This window comes from Ailuropoda melanoleuca, chromosome 10, assembly GCF_002007445.2.
Source record: "Ailuropoda melanoleuca isolate Jingjing chromosome 10, ASM200744v2, whole genome shotgun sequence".
Taxonomy (NCBI): domain Eukaryota; kingdom Metazoa; phylum Chordata; class Mammalia; order Carnivora; family Ursidae; genus Ailuropoda; species Ailuropoda melanoleuca.
The window spans coordinates 21,566,773-21,586,643 of record NC_048227.1 but is presented as its reverse complement, the minus strand read 5'-3'; the positions used below and the strand labels follow the sequence as shown (position 1 = coordinate 21,586,643).

General features: G+C 44.1%; 1 protein-coding gene across 3 annotated transcripts in view; it reads left to right on the top strand.

Annotated features, from left to right (window-relative positions):
• The window catches only part of OTOA (otoancorin), a 73,458-nt gene that overhangs the window by 41,446 nt on the left and 12,141 nt on the right, over positions 1 to 19,871 (top strand). For all 3 annotated transcript variants that reach the window (XM_034670265.1, XM_034670263.1, XM_034670264.1), the window contains 7 exons: positions 10 to 103; positions 3,417 to 3,546; positions 6,609 to 6,796; positions 8,879 to 9,034; positions 15,829 to 15,971; positions 16,194 to 16,330; positions 16,874 to 16,971. In XM_034670265.1, coding sequence (XP_034526156.1) covers positions 10 to 103; positions 3,417 to 3,546; positions 6,609 to 6,796; positions 8,879 to 9,034; positions 15,829 to 15,971; positions 16,194 to 16,330; positions 16,874 to 16,971 — 946 coding nt within the window. The remainder of the gene's footprint in view (positions 1 to 9; positions 104 to 3,416; positions 3,547 to 6,608; positions 6,797 to 8,878; positions 9,035 to 15,828; positions 15,972 to 16,193; positions 16,331 to 16,873; positions 16,972 to 19,871) is intronic.

The following is a 19,871-nucleotide window of genomic DNA, read 5'->3' as shown; positions in this document are numbered from 1 at the left end:
TCTTTCTAGACTCCCCCAGAACTGGACGGCCGAAACTATGAAGGACTTGGGGCCCTTTCTAGTACTTTTTTCAGGAGACGAATTAAGCTCTGTTGCCACAAAGGTACCTCTGTATTCCATCTTTGGAAGGCTGAAGGGGTTTAAAGGGAAGAGAAAGTGTGGTCAGTTATATACCCCGTTGGGTTTACTGCCTGTTTGCTTTCTGGATTCTTCCTCCCTGCCTCAAAGGGCTCAGATGTTTCCAGCTCTGCTCCAGGATGTCCAAGTTTTGGGAAAAGAGAGTGAGGCAGCAGTGAAACCAACTCTGGGCTTTTCACATGGCCCTTTGGGCAGATGTGCCCAGACTGGGAGGTGTAGGTCAGTTACCACCCTGCTATCTGTGTGCTTCCCACATGCACGCCTGTTTGAGGGCTAACATCCAGCACTGCCATATACACATGCACACATCTGTCCAGTGTATGCAATCACATGTGCAAACACATTTAATCCAAAACCAAATCCTTATGGAGCATTGCTGTTGGGCACACACTTTGCTTGGAGCAACGCTCCAAAAGTTAGGTGGCATAGGCCCAAGAGCTGTGCCAAACAAGCACAAATTTGTCATCTTTTTGCTGTATAATAAAGTTACATGATCTCATTGGCATGCAACAATAAGCATTAATTTCTTGCGGACTGGTCTGTGGGTCACCGGGACTGCTCTGCTTCCAGGGTCTGCTTCTGGGGCTCCGACTACCTGGAGCTTGTTCTTCTCACCATGAAGGTCTGAAACTCCAGAAGACAGAGCACCAAAGTGCAATTTTCTTTAAGGCCCACGCTGGGAAACGGCACACTGTCATTCTCCATTGGCCAAAGCAAGTCACATGACCAAGCTCCACCTCAGTGGGGCAGGAAGTCGTCTCCTTCATGCAGAAGTGGAGGGTGGGGAGGGAGTAAATGTTTGCTGGGCATGACTCAGGTGGACTGCAAGGCACGTCCACACACTCTCATCCCTGTACGTGTGCGTGCAAGTTGTACGTTGTCATACGTGCTCAGAAGAACCTGAACACACAGCCTGTCACCCAGGTTCACACACAGCACACATTCCGGTGTCCAGTCATGGTAAAATCATCTCCTGGGGTGTCCGTATAGTCATAACTAGCAGGTGCATATATATGATATACTTACCTAATCTTCCAAAGGTCAGTTTTTAAATTGAAAACATTTTATCTCAGTACGGTTAAATCTCAGAAACACAGTGCAGGGTTAAAAAAGGTGAGTTGCAAAAGAATATGTGCAGGAGGATACTAAATAAATAAATACTAGTTAAATATTTTTCACTGTGAAAATACTTTAATCGTTTTTTTTCACTACGAAAATGCTTTAATGGCGGTGGGTTTTTGTTTTTTTTTCACCCTGAAAATAGTTACATTAATTTTAAGCACATGCAGAAACGGTGCAGATGTAAGTCAAGTTTAGAAGTGCATGAGAATGGTTAATGCCAAATTCAGGGTGCTGGTTACTTCTGGGGAAGGAAGGAGACCAAAGAGGGAGGGAAGGACCTATCAATTATATTTGTGATGCTTTATTTCCTAAGTTAGTCTGTGGGTACATGGGTGTTGTGTTGTATTATTCTCTCTACTTTTTTTTTCGATGACTGAAATATTTAATAAGACAAGTAATACATGCTCCTGGTTAAGAAATTTCAACTATACCAGAAGCTATAGGATGACAGCCTGTTCCACCCCACCCCCCACTTCTAGGTCCCTAGCTTATCTCCCCAGAGGCAATCACTCTTCCCAGATTCTTTTTTTTTTTTTTTAAAGATTTTATTTATTTATTTGACAGAGATAGAGACCAGCCAGCGAGAGAGGGAACACAAGCAGGGGGAGTGGGAGAGGAAGAAACAGGCTCATAGCAGAGGAGCCTGATGTGGGGCTCGATCCCATAACGCCGGGATCACGCCCTGAGCTGAAGGCAGATGCTTAACTGCTGTGCCACTCAGGCACCCCTCTTCCCAGATACTTAGGCACCATTTCAGAAAAATCCTCCTCCTGCTTATATATGTTCTTCCCTTAAAAAATACAGAATGGAAAGTACCGTTCATTCTGCTGTGCATTTTGCTTTTTAGAGGTTAACTGTGTCTCTTGTGAGTTGCGTGTGACCTCAGCGGCACGTGACAATCACTGGAGAGATTCTGAAAGGACACCTGCATGGCTCCACCCCAGGCCAATGGTCTTAGAATCTCCAGGGTGGGGCCTGGGTGTCTGGCGATTTCCCAGGTGCTTGTCACCTACAGCCAGGATGGGGAACTACTGGGTTAGAGTGGGACTTTAATCCTGAAGGTTAAAATAGAAAGAGGACCTATTATAACCTGAGGCGTTTTCTCTTTGGGCAGAGTGGGACCCAGTGATGCATAGCTTTGTGAGCGAGTTTGATAAATGCCCTGGACTCGTGGTTGGGCCTACCAATAATATCCTGGGTCTTGACAAATCGCACTGGTTGTAGATGAGAAATGGCGTTGGAAGCTCCCTCGTTGCTAGTCTCTGCTCAGAATTAGAGATAATCCTTTTTTCCTTTTAAAAAAGATTTATTTAATTATTTGAGAGAGAGAGAATTGCAAGCAGACTCCCTGCTGAGCACAGAGCCTGATTCCACAAACACAAGATTACAACCTGAGCTAAAATCAAGAGCTGTGGACGCTCAACCCACCGAGCCACCCAGGCGCCCCCTCTCTTTCTCCTTGTTCTGATAAATGTAAAGTTTAGGAAAAATTTAAGAATAATACCAGACCAAAACCGGGTAGGCTCACCTACATTTTTTATAGATCTTATCAGGTTGCTCCGGTAATTCTGCACTGCTTAACAGTTCCGCAGGAGAATAAGTGCGCCTCTTTACTGCATTTTGCTTCACATTAAGTGTTATCACTTCATCTTTTTTTTGGGTATTATCACTTTATTTTTGGCAATCGGATGGGTGAAAAACAACATAGACTGGTGCTATTGAACGTTTATTGGATTGCTAATGGGGTTAAGTATTATTTTGTATGATTCTTTGTAGAGACCAAATTAGTTGAGCTAGGTGATAAATTTATATAAGAAGCTTCTATAAGAGAAACACAGCCCCTGGGGCGCCTGGGTGGCATGGCGGTTAAGCGTCTGCCTTCGGCTCAGGGCGTGATCCCGGCATTATCGGATCGAGCCCCACGTCAGGCTCTTCTGCTGGGAGCCTGCTTCTTCCTCTCCCACTCCCCCTGCTTGTGTTCCCTCTCTCGCTGGCTGTCTCTATCTCTGTCAAATAAATAAATAAAATCTTAAAAAAAAAAAAAAAAGAGAAACACAGCCCCTGAGGGAGTTAAGTGGTATCGCAGTTTAAATCTGTGTTCAGTGTCCTTCAACTATTATTTATTCCTCCTCCTTCCTCTTCTTTCCTGCACACAGTTTCCTGATATCCTTCAGCAAACAGCTGCCAGGATAGCCGGGACCTTCCCCCCGCAAGAATTCCTGTGGGCTGTCTTTGAATCTGTCCGGAACATGAGTGAGAAGAACCCCCGCTCTGCCCCCAGCCCCGGTGAGTGTTTCCAGGGTGTCTGAGCCACAGTCGTGGCAGTGGTGTTTGGCCTGAGTCCCTGGCATCCAGAGGCTTCCTTTGTTCAGGGGATTGGATGCAATGTTTGCAAAGCAGCAGAATGGCAAAAAACCACAGGCCAAAGAATGACCCCTGTAGTAAAGGATTTGGAATCATGTCTTGTGCTCTTTACCCAGGCCAGTCAGTTAAATGGTGAACATGTGCAACAAACCTTTCAAAAGGGTTGCCTTAAGGGTGTAGATGGCTGAGTGACTATATATTGCAGAGCTGGGGCCAGGCTGGCCCGGTGTGAACCCTGGGTCTGTTGCTTACTGGCTGTGGGACTTCGGGTAAGCCCTTTAACCTCTCTGTGCTTCAGTGTTCATCCTCTGTAAGATGCGAGAATGAAAGTCCCTATCTCCTCAGGCTGTTAGGAGGGTTAGTGGATAGAAACCTGTAAGGCTGTTCACAACAGTGCCAGACAGTGTAGGAAATGCTCTGTAAGTGTTAGCTAGTTTTATGATTTTTGTGTACCCACCGAGCACAGACTTGTGCCAAGCAGGAGGGGACAAGGTTAATCAGACCCAATAATAATTATTATAATAATAGCTGGCAGAGTGCCTGGGTGGCACAGTGGTTAAGTGTCTGCCTTCGGCTCAGGGCGTGATCCCGGCATTGTGGGATCGAGCCCCACATTGGGCTCTTCCACTATGAGCCTGCTTCTTCCTCTCCCACTCCCCCTGCTTGTGTTCCCTCTCTCGCTGGCTGTCTCTATCTCTGTCAAATAAATAAATAAAATCTTTAAAAAAAATAATAGCTGGCAGTCAGTGCTTGCTTTCATTCCTGCAAAAATAATTATTGAGCACCGACTATGTGGACAAAACAGACAAAAATCCCTATCCTCGTAGGGCTTACTTTCAAGGGGCTGGCGCATGGGGGCTGGTGCCTGACAATAAATTACACACATAGTAAGTAAAAGACATAGTATTTTGTGTGATGGTTAAGTGCCAAGAAGGAAAACAAAGCACGGTTAGGAAGGGGTCAGGGAGTGGGGATGGGGGATTACAATTTGCAAAGAGAACCGTGGAGGTAGGTTGCACTGAGAAGGGAACGTTTCAGGAAAGCCCCAGGGAGTGTGGGCACGGACTGCATGGACGTGCGGTGTTGGAGTCTTCCAGGCAAATGGCAGTGTAACAGGAACAGAAAGGAATGGGACCTGAGGGGCCAGTGTGGCTGGAGTGCACAGGAGACAAGGCCACGTAGGGCCTTATAAAGGAAGCCCTAAGGACTTTGTCTTTGTCTTTGGGTTGGGGTCTCATGGAGGTACCAAGCAAGGAAGTGTCACAATCCGATTTATGTTTATCTGGGGTGGTCCTCTCTCCATGCGCCTCTGTCCTGTGCTTGCTCCCATTTTCTTGACAAGAAAAGCTGAGGTTTGGAGAGAGATTAAGAGACTTGGCGAAAGTTGCGGAGTGAGCAATGGCAGCTCTTGGATTTGTACCCAGAGCTGGTGTCGATCGCCAGTGGCTCCTGCTGCCCTCACAACCCAAGAGTGCACCTGTCACACGGCAGCCCTCCTGCTCTGTGCATGTGGGTGTGCAACAGTAAGACTCGCCATACTCTGGGGAGGACGTTCTGTTGCAGCGGCATCGTCTGAGTTTTCTTTAGTGGTTCTGGGTTTCGTTACTGCTGTGCTTATAGTAATGAATGGATCAGCAGAATTACTAGTTGGTTTCGTTTTAGTTAATTTGTGTGGCTGTGTTGACTAATTCAACAAATACTTGCTAAACACCTACCATGTGCCAGGCAGGGACCACAGCAGGGATAAGACCAAGTCCCTGCTGCATGGTATAACCACTTTGTTCCTCTCTAATTCTCTACTGTCACTGGATGCTGTTTTCACTGGAAAGTGGGGGAGTCTAGGAAGGATGTGTCTTTTGTGGTAAAGATGCTTGAGGACCACACGTGGTGACCTTGATCTAGTCTGCTTTCACCTCTTGACTGCAGTCCAGTGAGTTGCCACCAAGAGGCTGTGTGAGAAGGGAGTGGCCACAGGGCTTGGGGATGCCCAGGCTCAGGTGGTGAGTCTGTGTCCTCAGGGGTGGACAGCTGCCTCAACAGGAAAGCCAGCATTGCTCTTCAGACAAGGAGCCTCATTTGTGTGTTGATGATGTTAACTGGTTTGGCCAGGTGAGGTTCAACTTAGTCAAAGACTGAAATGGATGGGCTTCTCCTGTTGGGAAGGAAAATGCAACAGGCCCATTTCTCCTCTTTCCCAGAAAGTGGGAAGGCCATAGCCTCCACAATGGCACATCATTATCCCTTCCCACTCTTAAAGATTTTGTTTGAGAGAGCCGGAGGGAGTGCACACAAGTGGGGTGGACAGGCAGAGGGAGAGGCAGACTCCCCTCTGAGCAGGGAGCCTGACTCCCAAGCCAAAGGCAGACACTTAACCGACTGAGCCACCCAGGCATTCCACCCTTACCACAGTTAGATAGAAGTGCTCCCTCCTCGTAATTCTGGAAGCCTTAACTCTGAGTTGCAAACAAATGCATGAGGTGGCAGCTGCTGGTAACATAACTAATAAAAATAGCTTGGTAGTATTGAGTGCTTACTGTATACTTGACATTGTTCTGAGTGTTTCATATATAATAATACATTTAATCCTTCCAAAAATTTGATGAGATAATTTTATCCTCATTTTATTGATGAGGGAACTGAGGCAGAGAAGGGCTAAATAGCTTTGGATTTCAATCTGAAGCCAGAACCGTTCACCACCAGCTCCCCCTCTCCTCCAGGCAATTTGGAACCCCACTATAATGTTGCAGAGTTCCTACCGTGTGCATGTGGCCGTGCAAAAAATTGGCATTTCCGTGAATTTGTTACCAGGTAATTAGCAAGAAGTGGCAGAAGTGGGATTCAAGCTGCTCCCCGCGTCCCTGCTCTCAGTGTCTATGCCACGCTGCCTCTCATGAATAAATCCATCTGGACAAGGAGATTACTCATTCCAGTAAAAACTAACATTCTCTGAAGCTCTCTTTCCTCTGTTCCTCCCCATTCTTGAGGTTGCCATGGAGTCATGGCTCCTTCTTCTGGTGACATCTTCAAGTTGGCGGAAGCCAATGCCTGCTGGGCCCCCGAGGACCTGCTCTGCATGGAGGAACACACGTTTACCAGGCATGTGGAGCTTCTGGGGGCCGTCAGGGGTTTCAGCCCACCTCAGCTGATGACCCTAAAGGAGAAGGCAGTACAGGTAAAGCCCACCTCAGGGAGGGAGCATTCAACAGAGGGGAAAGCCCAGCACGACGGTCCCAGCACTGCTGCACGTAAAGCCCAGCTCAGGGAGTTTTCACGTGCGTTGTCCCATTGCAATTTCTCTGTATCAACTCCATGCCATAGGTATGCTGTCCACATATGAGAAATTTCTAGTGCCTCCCTCCCTCCCTCTCAGGTCTGTGGCAGAGAACGGAGATGTGTCTTGGAACCTCATGGACACTCAGTAAAAAGTTCTGTGGATGTTCTCTGGTTCCTCTGATTGAGACGGTTTCCAGGAATTGTGCCTTTTCTCTCTCCACTTGGAGAACCTCAGTTGCTGCCTACAGCAGATTTTCTCAGAATCCATTGCAAATTTGTCTGAAAACATAGCAGGAAGGAGTAAAAAGGGGACTACAAGTCTTTTCCCATCTTTATAAAGTTCCCTTTGAGTGGCTTATTTCAGCCATTTGGTAGTTGTAGAATATCTGGTTATCCTTGTGGGGTTAAGACATGAAGTTCCTTAAAATTACATTTATAACTCTTTTTTAATAAATGACCCAAGTTTATTGTAGAAAAGTTGGAAAATAATAAACAAGAAAATCTGTCATAATCTATCCAGAGATAAGCACTGTTAAGCATTGTAAAGCACTGGTTTTGGTATATTCACCTGAAGCTCTCCAGACTTCTGTGTTTGTGTATAAAATGTATTTTTATATTTCGTGCATATATTTCATGTATACTCACACATATATTTAGAAAAAAATAGTGTCATGCTCACCCACTCTTCAATAACTTGCTGTCGACACCCAACAGTATAAATGCATATTTTTCCATATCAGAATTATAGATTTATATCAACATTTTAAATAGTTATTTAATATTTCATTTTATGGTTGGTCCTTTTTTTCTGGTCCTTATTTATTTAGCAAATTGGTAGACTTTTAGGTTGCTTATATTTTTTTAATGCCTCAAGGTACATATTTGTACATATTTTGGGGGGCATTTGTCTCATTATTTACTTAGGCTAAATTCCCAGAGGTGGAATTTTGGGGTCAAAGCATATAAACATCTTAAAAGCTATTGATACATATAACCAAATTCTCTTCCAAAAAGTATGAACCAATTTGTATTCTCAACATCAATAAATGAGGGTATCCTTTACCCTATATCTTTTCAATACCATAAATGATCGTTCTTTTTATTGCTTGTCAATAGGATTGGCTAACATGGTATTCTTTGATTGCTGTTAATGTACAATTTAAAAAATTATGACCAAGACTGAACTCTTTTCCATGTCTGTTTCTTCTTTTGTGAATTTTTTTTTAAGATTTTTATTTATTTATTTGACAGAGAGAGAGATAGCCAGAGAGAGAGGGAACACAAGCAGGGGGAGTGGGAGAGGAAGAAGCAGGCTCCCAGCGGAACAGGGAGCCCGATGCGGGGCTCTATCCCAGCACCTTGGGATCATGCCCTGAGCTGAAGGCAGATGCTTAACGACTGAGCCACCCAGGTGCCCCCTTTTGTGAATTTCTTGTTCATGTCTTTTTTTTTTTTAATCAGTAAAACTTTGTTTCTGTTCTTTCACCACTAACAGAAAACTGGAGAAAGCAAAAATGTTTTGTATTTACAAAGATAAATGGCCTCTTTAGCCAGAAAAAGTCAAAACCTCAAACTACAATAAGGAAGATTGTAGCACCCTCCGCCACATCCCCTGAGTTGTCCTTGTCATCTCAGACAAAACCTTAGTCCACTGGCCAGGGACCCTCTCTCTATGTGGCCAAATCAAGATGAGGGCCAAGAAATCAGACCAATAAATTCCCATGATATAAAGTTGTTCTGTTCATGTTTTGTGTATATATATACACATATATATACACACACGCATGCACACATATATGTGTGTATATATATGTATATGTGTATATATGTGTATGTATACGTATATATATTAGAACAAATGCAGTTGTCTTTTTCTTATTGATTTATAAAAGAACTTTATATATTAAAGAGATTTACCCTATGTTTGTTTAAAATACTGTTAGAAATGGTCAGTCTGATCTGGATTTTTTTTCACTTGAAGGTCTGGGACCTGCCTTCTTACTGGAAAGAATATCATATCGCCTCTCTGGGGCGCATCGCTCTGACTCTTAATGAAAGTGAGCTGGAGCAGCTGGATCTCAGCTCCATTGACACTGTGGCTTCCCTAAGCCAGCAGACAGAATGGACCCCAGGACAGGTGGGTAGATGTTGCTTGATCTTTTAAGTATTCCATTTTTGTCTTAATTTTGTGTATATTTTCCTTTGTGTCCTTGAACATACAGTATTTATAATAACTGCTTTAAAATCTTGGCTGCTAATTCTGTCATCAGTTATTTCTGAGTCTGTTTCTATGGACTAATTTTTCTCTTAGTTATGGGTTATGTATTTTTATTTTATATGCAAGGCTGGTGATTTTGAGTAGCTAACAGGCATTGTGAATTCTGCATTTTTGAGTGTTTGATTTAGTTGTACTCCTTTGAAGGTTATTGGGCTTTGTTCTGGCATTTATTTATTTATTAAACAATTTTTAAATGTAAATTCGATTAATTAGGGATGCCTGGGTGGCTCAGTTGGTTAAGTGTCTGCCTTCAGCTCAGGTCATGATCCCAGGATCCTAGGATCGAGTCTTGCATCAGGCGCCTGCTTAGTGGAGAGCCTGCTTCTCCCTCTGCCTGCCCCTCCCTCTGCTTGTGCTCTCTCAGTCTCTCTCTCTTTCTGATAAATAAATAAATAAAGTCTTTAAAAATAAATAAATAAATTTGATTAATTAACATATAATGTATTATTGGTTTCAGAGGTAGAGGTCAGTGATTCATCAGTCTTATATAATAACCAGTGCTCATTACATCACATGCCATCGCCCATTTACCCCATCCCTCCCCCTTGCCTCCTGGCCTCCAGCAACCCTCCGTCTGCTTCCTAGGATTAAGAGTCTCTTATGGTTTGTCTCCCTCTCTGGTTTCATCTTGTTTTATTTTTCCTTTCCTTCCCTTATGATCTTCTGTTTTGTTTCTTAGGTTCCACATATCAGGGAGATCATATGATAATTGTCTTTGTCTGACTGACTTATTTCGCTTAGCATAATGCCCTCTAGTTCCATCCATGTCTTTGCAAATGGCAAGATTTCATTTTTTGATGGATGGCTGCGTTATATTCCATTGCATGCATATATGTATGTGGGGATATATATATATATCTCACATCTTCTTTATCCATTCATCTGTTGATGGACATCTGGGCTCTTTCCATAGTTTGGCTGTTATGGACATTGCTGTTATAAACATTGGGGTGCAGTTGCCCCTTCAGATCACTACTGGCATACATTTAAATTACTTTCAAATCAGGTTGATTTTGAGGCTCCTTTTTTAAAATTAATTAGTTAATTAATTAAAAAAATTTAAAGATTTTATTTATTTATTTGAGAGAGAGAGCAGAGCGAAAGAGAGAGAGAGAGCACAAGCTGGGGGAAGGGAGAAGCAGACTGCCCGCTGAGCAGGGAGCCTGAGGGGGGCTCAGTCCCAGGACCCTGGATCACGACCTGAGCCAAAGGCAGACGCTTAACCAGCTGAGCCACCCAGGTGCCCCAAGCCTTCCTTTTGAGCATTATTAGGGTGAGTCCGGAGTGACCTTAATTCTGTAGTTAATTTATCTGTTATTCAGACATGATTCTTCTGGAGACTGTGCTCTGTGTATTTCAAGACCCCTCTGTTCTGGCTGGTGGGAATGTGATCTCTTTCCAACTCCACATGAGCTCTGAGAATTGTTCATCCTATCAACTTTCTGATGAATTTTCCTGATATTTATGTAGATTTCACTCCTGGCCTGTGTAGAGAGGTCAGTACTCAGCCAGACAGGGGAAGACCTCTCTCTCTTTTGCCAAGTTTCTCTTTTGGTGTTCTCTCTCTCTGAAGTTTCTTACTCTCCAGTACTTACCCCCAACAGATTACAGGTGCCCTGGCCTCTCTGACCTTGAATCTCTGTGTTCCCAGCTCATCTTTCCTGCTCCCTGGCCTGGAAACTGCTTCTGGGCAATAAGCAAGGGCAATTTTCGGGCTTTCCTTATTTATGTTCCCTCTTTCAGGATTACAGTCCTGTATTCTCTGTTGTCCAGTGTCTGAATACAGTTGTTTCATAAATTCTCTTCAGTGTTCTCGTTGCTTAGGAGGTTGGTTTCTGTGTCAGTTAATCCGTCATGAGTTAAAGAAGAAGTTCTCTCCAGAATTTAATTGTTTCAACTGGGAGGGACATTAACCCACTGTATTGCTAGAAAGGGGAGTTTTAGCTGCTCCATGGTATCCTCATGCTCCGGCAGCCCTCCCTCAGTCGTCATTTTCAACACTGGGTTTACATATTATCTAATTAGCATCCCCATAAAAAAGTGCCCCTCTTGCATTAATTTTTGAAAAAGTCCCAGCATTGACTCCGATCATGCAATGGCCCACCCCAAGCCGTCACTGTGATCAAGAGTAGAATATGGTGGTTGGCCAGGCATGCGTCAGGGAGTGGAGTCCACCTCATCATGGCCCTATGAACTGATAGCGGGGAATGGGAGTGTGGGAGGCTGCATAAGGCCCCCAAAGACATCTGTGCCCCAATCCCTACGATCTTTGAACATGTTCCCTTATGTGGCAAAAGGGATTTTACAGATCAGATTAATTTAAGAATCTTGAGATAGGATGATTCTCCTGATGAGTCCAGTGTAATCACAAGGGTCCTTATGAGAAGGAGACAGGCCGTGAGACAATGGGAGCAGAAGGACACAGAGAGAGATTTGAAGGCACTAGGCTGCTGATTCTGAAGATGGAGGATGTGACTACAGGCAGGCTCTGGAAGCTAGAAGAAGGAAGGAAATAAATTCTCTCTAGAGCCTCCGGAAGGAACTCACCCGGCTGCTCCATTTTAGGACTTAGGACCTTTCAAAATTGTAAGGGAATATGTGTTGTGTTAAGCCACCGAATCTGCGGTCATTTATTAAGGCAACAAGAGGAAACAAATATAGGGCGGTCCACCCAAGGGAAAGCATGGTGTTCTCAAACAAAGGGAGGATGGGTGCTGGGCAGGCAAAACCAATGCGTGTCCCCTAGTCGCATGAGCTTTTTGAAGTCAGGATTGCCATGTCCCCTAAATCTGAGTGGCACCATTCAAACAGGACACAATGTGAATTGCACCACCCCCACCCCCACCCCGGAGCTGGGCAGCATGGAGACCCTGGCCATAAGGATTATGCAAGTCAGTACATGTGAAACATTTTGAACAATTCCTGGCCCATAGTATTCAGTCAAAATTAATTGTTTTCATTGTTGTGGTCACTGACGCCATCATCATACTATCACCATCATCACCACCACCACACTTCCTCTCTCGGGCATCTCGCCTCATTTGCTAGACGGTCTAAACCCAGCAATATGAGGTTCCTTCCATGCGACATTCTGTAATGACTGATTTTGACTGTTTGAGAAGTGCCACATCACGGATATTAAAATCCTTCTATTTACAGTCTGGGAGAAAACAGAAAAATATATCCAACTTAGAAACTAGAGTATCTCTTTCCCTTTGCACCAATTTTAATTCCCATGGATGCCAGTGAGATTTATCAATATGTTTGAAGAGGATATGAAAACCTAACATTTGCATATATCATTTGCATATATCATTTGCAGTCAGTTCTTCAACTTTCACTCCCAATCAAACCCTTAAATGCATGTTTCTAGATTAATAGTCAGACCTGGTGGAACTACATTAACAGAGTTCAGTTTAAAAGCCAATATAAGGGGGAGAAAAAACTATTAGAGAAGCCAGAGGGATGAACGGAGAGATTGAAATCTTACAGCTATTCATTTTTCAAAGGGCTAATATTGCCTAAAAGTGTTAGTATTAATTGTCTTGGAATCATTATAGATACACTGGTCCAGTCATTCAAGTAAATATATTTTGGCTTATCACCTTGCAGGCTGAGCTTGCATTTTCCAGGTTCCAGTGGCAGGGACAATTTAATACCGCATCTTCAAAGTAATTTTATTTGAATTGTATTTTTGCACTTTCATTTTAAAATGGACACACCTGATAGTTGGGGAGCACAAATTGTTATGAGTCAACAGTGAAACCTGATTGTGAAGACTTAATAGGAAAAGTTCAAAAGTGACCTCAAATCTCTCTCTTTCTTCTCTTCATACCCAAACATCTTCACTGTCTAAGGGTACAGGCTCTGGAGTCGGAATGCCTGGGTTTTAGTCCTAGCACCATTATTTGCCAGCTGTGTAGCCGTGGCTTAGTTACTTTACCTCTCTGGGCCTCAGCTTCCTTATCCGTGGGAATGAGAATAATATTATTACTTCACAGGGCTGGGATGCCTGGGTGACTCAGTTGGTTAAGTGTCTGCCTTGGGCTCCGATCATGATCCCAGGGTCCTGGAGTCGAGTCCTGCATTGGGCTCCCTACTCAGTGGGGAGCCTGCTGCTCTCCCTGCTTCTGCCCTCTCTCTCTCTCTCTGATAAGTAAATAAATAAAATCTTTAAAAAAATACTTCACAGGGTAGTTGTGAAGGCTAGATGAGGTGGTGTATGTCAAGTGCTGGTCCATGCAAACATTCAGGAAATATTAGCTATTATTATTTTAGATATACATTCCCATTCAGAGACAATTAAGTCTGAGTGTGATACTATTGAAACTCCCCTGGGGAACCTGCGAGCTTTGTAATCACTGAGGGCAATTTCATGAAGACACTGATCAGTCTGATTTGCAGAAACAGGAAATCTCCCTGAAGCCATTCCAACTTGTGAAAGCAGCAATCTGATGCCATTTCAAAGGAGTACATATTGCCTACAACTTCCATAGCTCACTCACTCAGATAGTCATTCATTCATTTAAAAACGTCCTTATTGGACTGAACCGTGTGCCAGGCATCATGCCAAGTGGTAGGGATACGATGGTGAACTAGCTGGATATGTTTTGTGTCTCTGGGGATTCTACTTGGTGGTACAAGACAAAAAAGGTGAGCACAGTGAAAAATGTTTTAAAATTGTGATAATTGATAACAGAAAATGGGCAAAATGTTCATGGAAATAGTCAAGGAGGGAGGCTATTTGAGGTTGGGGAATCAGGCAGTCTTCTCTGGAAAGGTAGCTTTTAAACAGACTTGGGGGATGGGGAGGCAAGAGACATGAAAAGTGGAAACCCAACGCCACATTTCCCAATCTTTGCTAACACTTTCTCTTAACACTGTAATGATTCTTACCGTGTGATGGGATGAACTGATGGTAAAAGGATATGGGAAGGCTTGCTGGATCCCTGTGACTCTCCCTCCATTCAGATGTTTGTCCTTGGATGTCTCCTTCCCGTCTTTGCCTTGTGAACTCTTGTCCTCTTGTTATCTTTTGCACCTGTCCTTATGAGCACCGAGCATCCAGACTTTATTATACAGCTCACATCCAAAGGATTGACTTGAATCCTTCCTCAGGTCCAACATAGGTAGATTAAATGAATCAGGGTCGTTTCATTACAAGTGACAGAAAAACCAACTCAAAGTGGTTTGACCACGCAAAGAAATTTATTGGCTCCCATAACTGAAAAGTTCAAGTGTAGAGTTCAGGTATGGCTGGATCCAGAGTCTTCAACACTATGGTCAGGAATCTGTCTCTCACCATTTTTTGACCCTGCTTTCCTTTGTGTTGGCTTCAGTCAGAGGCAGGCTCTTTGCATGTGGTGAATTCTAGCAAATCCAGGTGTTTATCCTTTCAAGGTTCAGTTCAAAGTGAAGAATGTTCTCCTTCCAGAGAAAGAAGGCTGTCTTATTCTGCTATTTCAATTAGGATATCCCTAGTTATTCCATTTAAAGTCCTGGTTGGTTTTGACTGGATCACAGGCCCAGTCTATAACAAATCATGGCAGCCAGGCTAAGAGATGACTTTACCAGTCAGGACTGGGCCATAGCATCATCACTGGAACTCAGATGTTAGCTCCACCTGAACAATGTGAAGTAAGAGTGTGGGAGGGGTAGCTCTTCAGGGAAAGTCATGAACAATGAATGGCTACTGTGCAAGAATTTCAGGGACCCTACACAGCAGCCCCCTTAAATCAAAGCTCACTGAAAAGATCCCTTTGTGGTTTTCAATACCAAAGCATTTGTTACACTTCTCTCTGGAATTGAAGAGAGAGGGACAAACCTATTAATGTAGGGCTTTAGAGAAAGAAAACTTCACCATGGCTGAGATCGTCAGGGAAGACTTCAGGAAGAAGGTAACATTTGACTTGAACCCTCCAGATAAAAAGATGGTTGGATTTTAACAGTTGGGAAGGCAGGAAGCACATTTCAGATGGAGGGACTGATTTGAGATAAGGCAAAAAAGCAGACTATTAACAGGTTTTGTCAGAAAGTTCTGGAAACTCAGAGCTCCTGGGTGGCTCAGTTGGTTAAGTGTCTGACTTGAGCTCAGGTCATGATCCCAGGGTCCTGGGATCGAGTCCCGCATCAGGCTCCCTACTCAGCAGGGGAGCCTTCTTCTCCTGCTCCCTCTGCTGTCTCCCCCTCCCCCCCGCCCTGCCCCACCAACTCGTGCTCTCTCACTCTCTCTCTGTCAAATAAATAAAATCTTAAAAAAAAAAAGAAAGTTCTGGAAACATGCTGGAAAAGTTTGGATCCTGATGCAGGAGAACTTAGATGAGCAAACTATCTGAAGGTCATGAGAGACTGAAGAAAATAAGCTAGCAAACACAGACACAGGGTAAAGTTCCTTTAGTGCTGGTGAAGGATACAAGAGTTTCATTGCCAAAACACACCTCTCTGGATGAGGGGATGTACTCACTGGAAGCAGCACCTTAGGGATATGAACCTGGAGGCAATGGCTAGGATGGTTTGGATGGGGGGGTTACGTCCAGGGGAGTACAGTGGGGGATTGGTCAGGAGGCTACAGCTATAACTCAGTTATCCCTTCAGGCCTTGGGGTTCTCATCATCCCTGGATAATTCACCTTTTATTCTTCCTTATTTTTCTAGGCTAAATCTATCCTGCAAGGGTTCCTGGAGGATTCAGGCTACACTATCCAAGATCTGAAGAGCTTCCACTTAGTAGGACTTGGTGTAGCCCTGTGTGCTATGAACGTCACCGAAATCTCCCTCATAAGGATCTCAGAATTCAGGTAACCAAACCAGTAGTGTTCAAAATGGCAAATGATTGATCAACCAGTTCATTCATTCAGTGAGATGTTTTCTGCTTTCTGATGCTTTCCCACTTTTCTGGGTTAAAATAAGGAGTGGAATCAGCTGGATCCTTTCTGGAAGCTGGACCTACCTACCTTCTGCACACCCGTCGTGTCTGGAGAGTCTCCCAGGCTCACACTATATGCTTCCCTCTTAACCAGGGTGGTGGTGGCCAGAATCGGGACCCTGCTCTGCAGCACCCATGTCTTGGCCGAGTTTAAGAGGAAGGCAGAAGTTGTATTTGGTGATCCCACCGACTGGTCCGGCTCTGTCCTGCAGGAGCTCGGGACTATTGCAGGTAAGAGGCACCTCGAACATGCCTTCTCTCCCTTTCCAACCTGACATCTGGGGACAAAAGCAAAACAAAAGAGTAATAAAATAATAATAATAACAATAAAAGAATCCTTGGCTGTATGTAGTGAACATCTCTAAAGTTCCAGTAGAACCTAGATTCATGACTTGAGGTTGCAGATGAGGGGTCTACAAGTCCGCTCTTTCAACAAGCTCTCTTGACGGTTCTGTGCACACTAAAGTGGTTTAGGATGTGATTTAATTGACTTCTAAGTAGTTTTATACACAATCTGAAATTACATAAAGTGAAGCTCCTTCTGGGCCTACTTTTCGTTGTAGGAGACCAATCAGGGCTAATGTGACCCACTTTTTTTTTTTTTTAATCAGAGTTGATTAAGGAACTTGATTCTCCAGTGTGATTTTCAAGGCTTTTTGTAAGGAATGACGGTTGCCTAGAACACACAGATCTGTACATTATGCAGCACCATTAATAAACCAGTGGAGTTCCGATGGCTTGAGCTAAACCCTCGTGATTCCTTTTTCTCCCCAGCTGGATTAACTAAGGAAGAGCTCCAAATGCTGGACAAGGATTTGATGCCATATTTCCAGCCATCAGCAATCAAATGCCTTCCTGATGAGATATTCAAAGTAGGTACTCAGTTCTTCAAGGAGAATAGGAGCTTGACCCCATTTCAAATCACATCGGGGAACAGATGGCAGGCCTTGGATTCTAGGGGTTTGCGACCAGATTTCTGCTGATAGGGCCAGAGGAGAGCTTTTGCCAACAGTGAATGGGTCACAAGATAATTTTAGGTTTAAACACATTTTTTCCTTAAAATTTTATGTTTTAATTTGTATTTATTTTTATGATTGTCCTCTCTTCATAGCAAGTGGTATTGATTTTCTATTTATGATGGTATGACAGGCTCATATTTCTTTGTCTAAAACCCTTGGGGACAGATACATTTCAGAATTCAGAATTTTCCAGATTTTAAAAAGATCACTCTGTGAATCTCCAGTATGTAATTTAACACCCCCAGCAGTGTCTGGAGAAGCACCTTATACATGAATATTTCTGTGAAGAAGTCGGTGATGCCACACTAATTGGAATAAATAGAGACTATAAATGGCCTTATGTCAATATAGGTTTTGCAGGCAAATAAGTTTGTCTTAAACTTTGGGAAAAACTTTCAGTTTTGAGATGTTTTTTTTTTTGGACTTCAGAATTGCCGGTGAGGGATTATGGACCTGTATAACATTTCCTTTTTAAATAAATCGAAGTAAAAATATTTTAGTTGATTTAAAGAAAAGTATTGAGAAAACCTCAACAGGACAGGTGAGAAACTGCATTAGCAGGAATTGAGGAGGTGGCATTGGATCAACTGAGGTTAGGGAAACAGGGTAGTCTGTGAGGGGTCCTTGCTCTGTGACCCCATACAAGCTAAGCGAGTGTTTGGTGGGGACAGTCTGCTCTGATGAGGAGTGGCCCTGGTGTTCTTGCTTGCTGGGTAACTTGGAAATAAATTCTAGCCACCACAACTGTGGAAGACACACAAACGAGGTTGGGCAAACTCCCATGATGCCACATCACTGGTTCATTTCAAGACAGATAGCCGACCTTGAACGACTTCACAACACAGGACAGTTTCCAGCACAGAGTGGGTGAAATAGCTGTTTGGGGGGAAATAAATAGTAGTCCCGAAGGCTACGGAGCCTCCCCTCTGGGGTTTTCTGCAGGGCATAGGCAGCGGCTCTGGATGCTGGCATGTTGCTGAGCACTTTCCCTTGGTCTTGTTTGGAGGACACTTTGTAGTTGTTTCCTTGTTCAGGGATTTATCTTTTTCAGAAACTCGTAGGTGCACCTGGGGACACACTGGTAAAGGAATATAACCTAGCGCCTTCAGGGCTTTAGGAGTAACGTAAGACAGTGCTGTGGCCTGTGGCCCGGGTAGAGTCTGAGGTGAACTGTGTAAGCTTAGCCCTGTCTAAGTGGGGAAGCTGCTTCTCATCTGTGGCATGTCAAGGAAGTGTGACAATGTGGGCCCAATATTGCTGGATCTTCCTTCTAATTTTTTAAAATTATTTTATTTAAGATTCCAGAGGTCTCCATTTTCATGTGAAACCTGCTGATAATTAAATGTTGGCAATCACTTTGAATTTATTTTTTTAAAGCACAGTCCAGTAGGCCTAGAGATTCAACCTGGACTGTGGGTTGCAAGTCCACCATATTGGAAAAATAGGTAATTTGTAGAATACACACTCTGTGTTAATGGTAGATGGAAGGCGTAAGCCAGAAGAGTACCTGTGGGGTGTGTGTGTGTGTGTGTGTGTGTGTGTGTGTGTGTGTGTGTGTGTGAGGGAAGAGGTGATGCCAACCTTGCATGACGGGTTAGCTAGGTCAGAGATAACGTTCCAGGCAGAATGAAGTGGATGGAAAGGTGATGCCTCCTGAGGCCTACAGATATGGGTGCTCATTCTCCTGCAGTGAAGAGTGTCTGGGGGGAAGCAGCTGGACAGGTGGGCTTGGCCCAAAGCATGAGGGCCCCATTGCCACCTTCAGGAGCTGGAACCGTGTCCTGGAAGTGGGAGGCAGGAAAGGGTTCTAAGCAAGGGAATGACACAATTCCAGAGAAACATCTCCCTAGACAGAGAATAAGGAGAGGATGAAAAAGGAAAGAGGAGTGGATGAGGGGGCATAACCCTTTCCCAGAATCTTGGGGGTCCTTAGAAAATAAGCAGCATGACTTTAGACACCTCTCTACAAATTCAGAATCCTGCCACCCCATCTCGTTCCAGACCTACTGTAGCTAGCCACAGGTCCTCTGAGCTAGAAGCAACTTTAGTAGACGTCTTGTTTCAGGGTCCTCAAAGACATAGTGCACTTGGCAGAAGTTCCCACTTCCAATGGCTGTGGCAGACGTCACTAATAGATTATCACACCTTTCCTCCACTGAGCCCTCGCAGGACTCACCCCTCCACCCCCGCCCCCCCACCAAGGTGTGCAGGCAGTCACTCCAGAGGATCAGAATCCACACAGGAGAGGAGTTCTCTGCATCTAGTCCAAAATCCCAGAGAGGCTGTCAAATTTGCTCAAGGTCACACAGCTAGTATAGGGATGCAGATTCAGATCTTTGGCCTTTAGGCTTGTGTTTTCTCCTCTATGCCAGTGTTTCTCAGGCAGGGGACTTGAGATGTCCCTGGGGGACTTGAGACTTTCTGAGGGGGGTGGGGGGAAGCATCTCGCACTGAATTAAACAACATTAAATCACACAGTGAGAAAGTCACGACTTTCTTTTCAACTCTCCTTTAATGCTGATTACTTCAAGGAGGAAGTCTCAGTTTGGAGCTAAAATGCCTTTAACCCTCTATAACACTTAAAGTCTCCTTCTCTTCATGATTCTTTCTTTTTTTTTTTTTTTAAATTTTATTTATTTATTCGACAGAGACAGAGACAGCCAGCGAGAGAGGGAACACAAGCAGGGGGAGCGGGAGAGGAAGAAGCAGGCTCATAGCAGAGGAGCCTGATGTGGGGCTCGATCCCATAACGC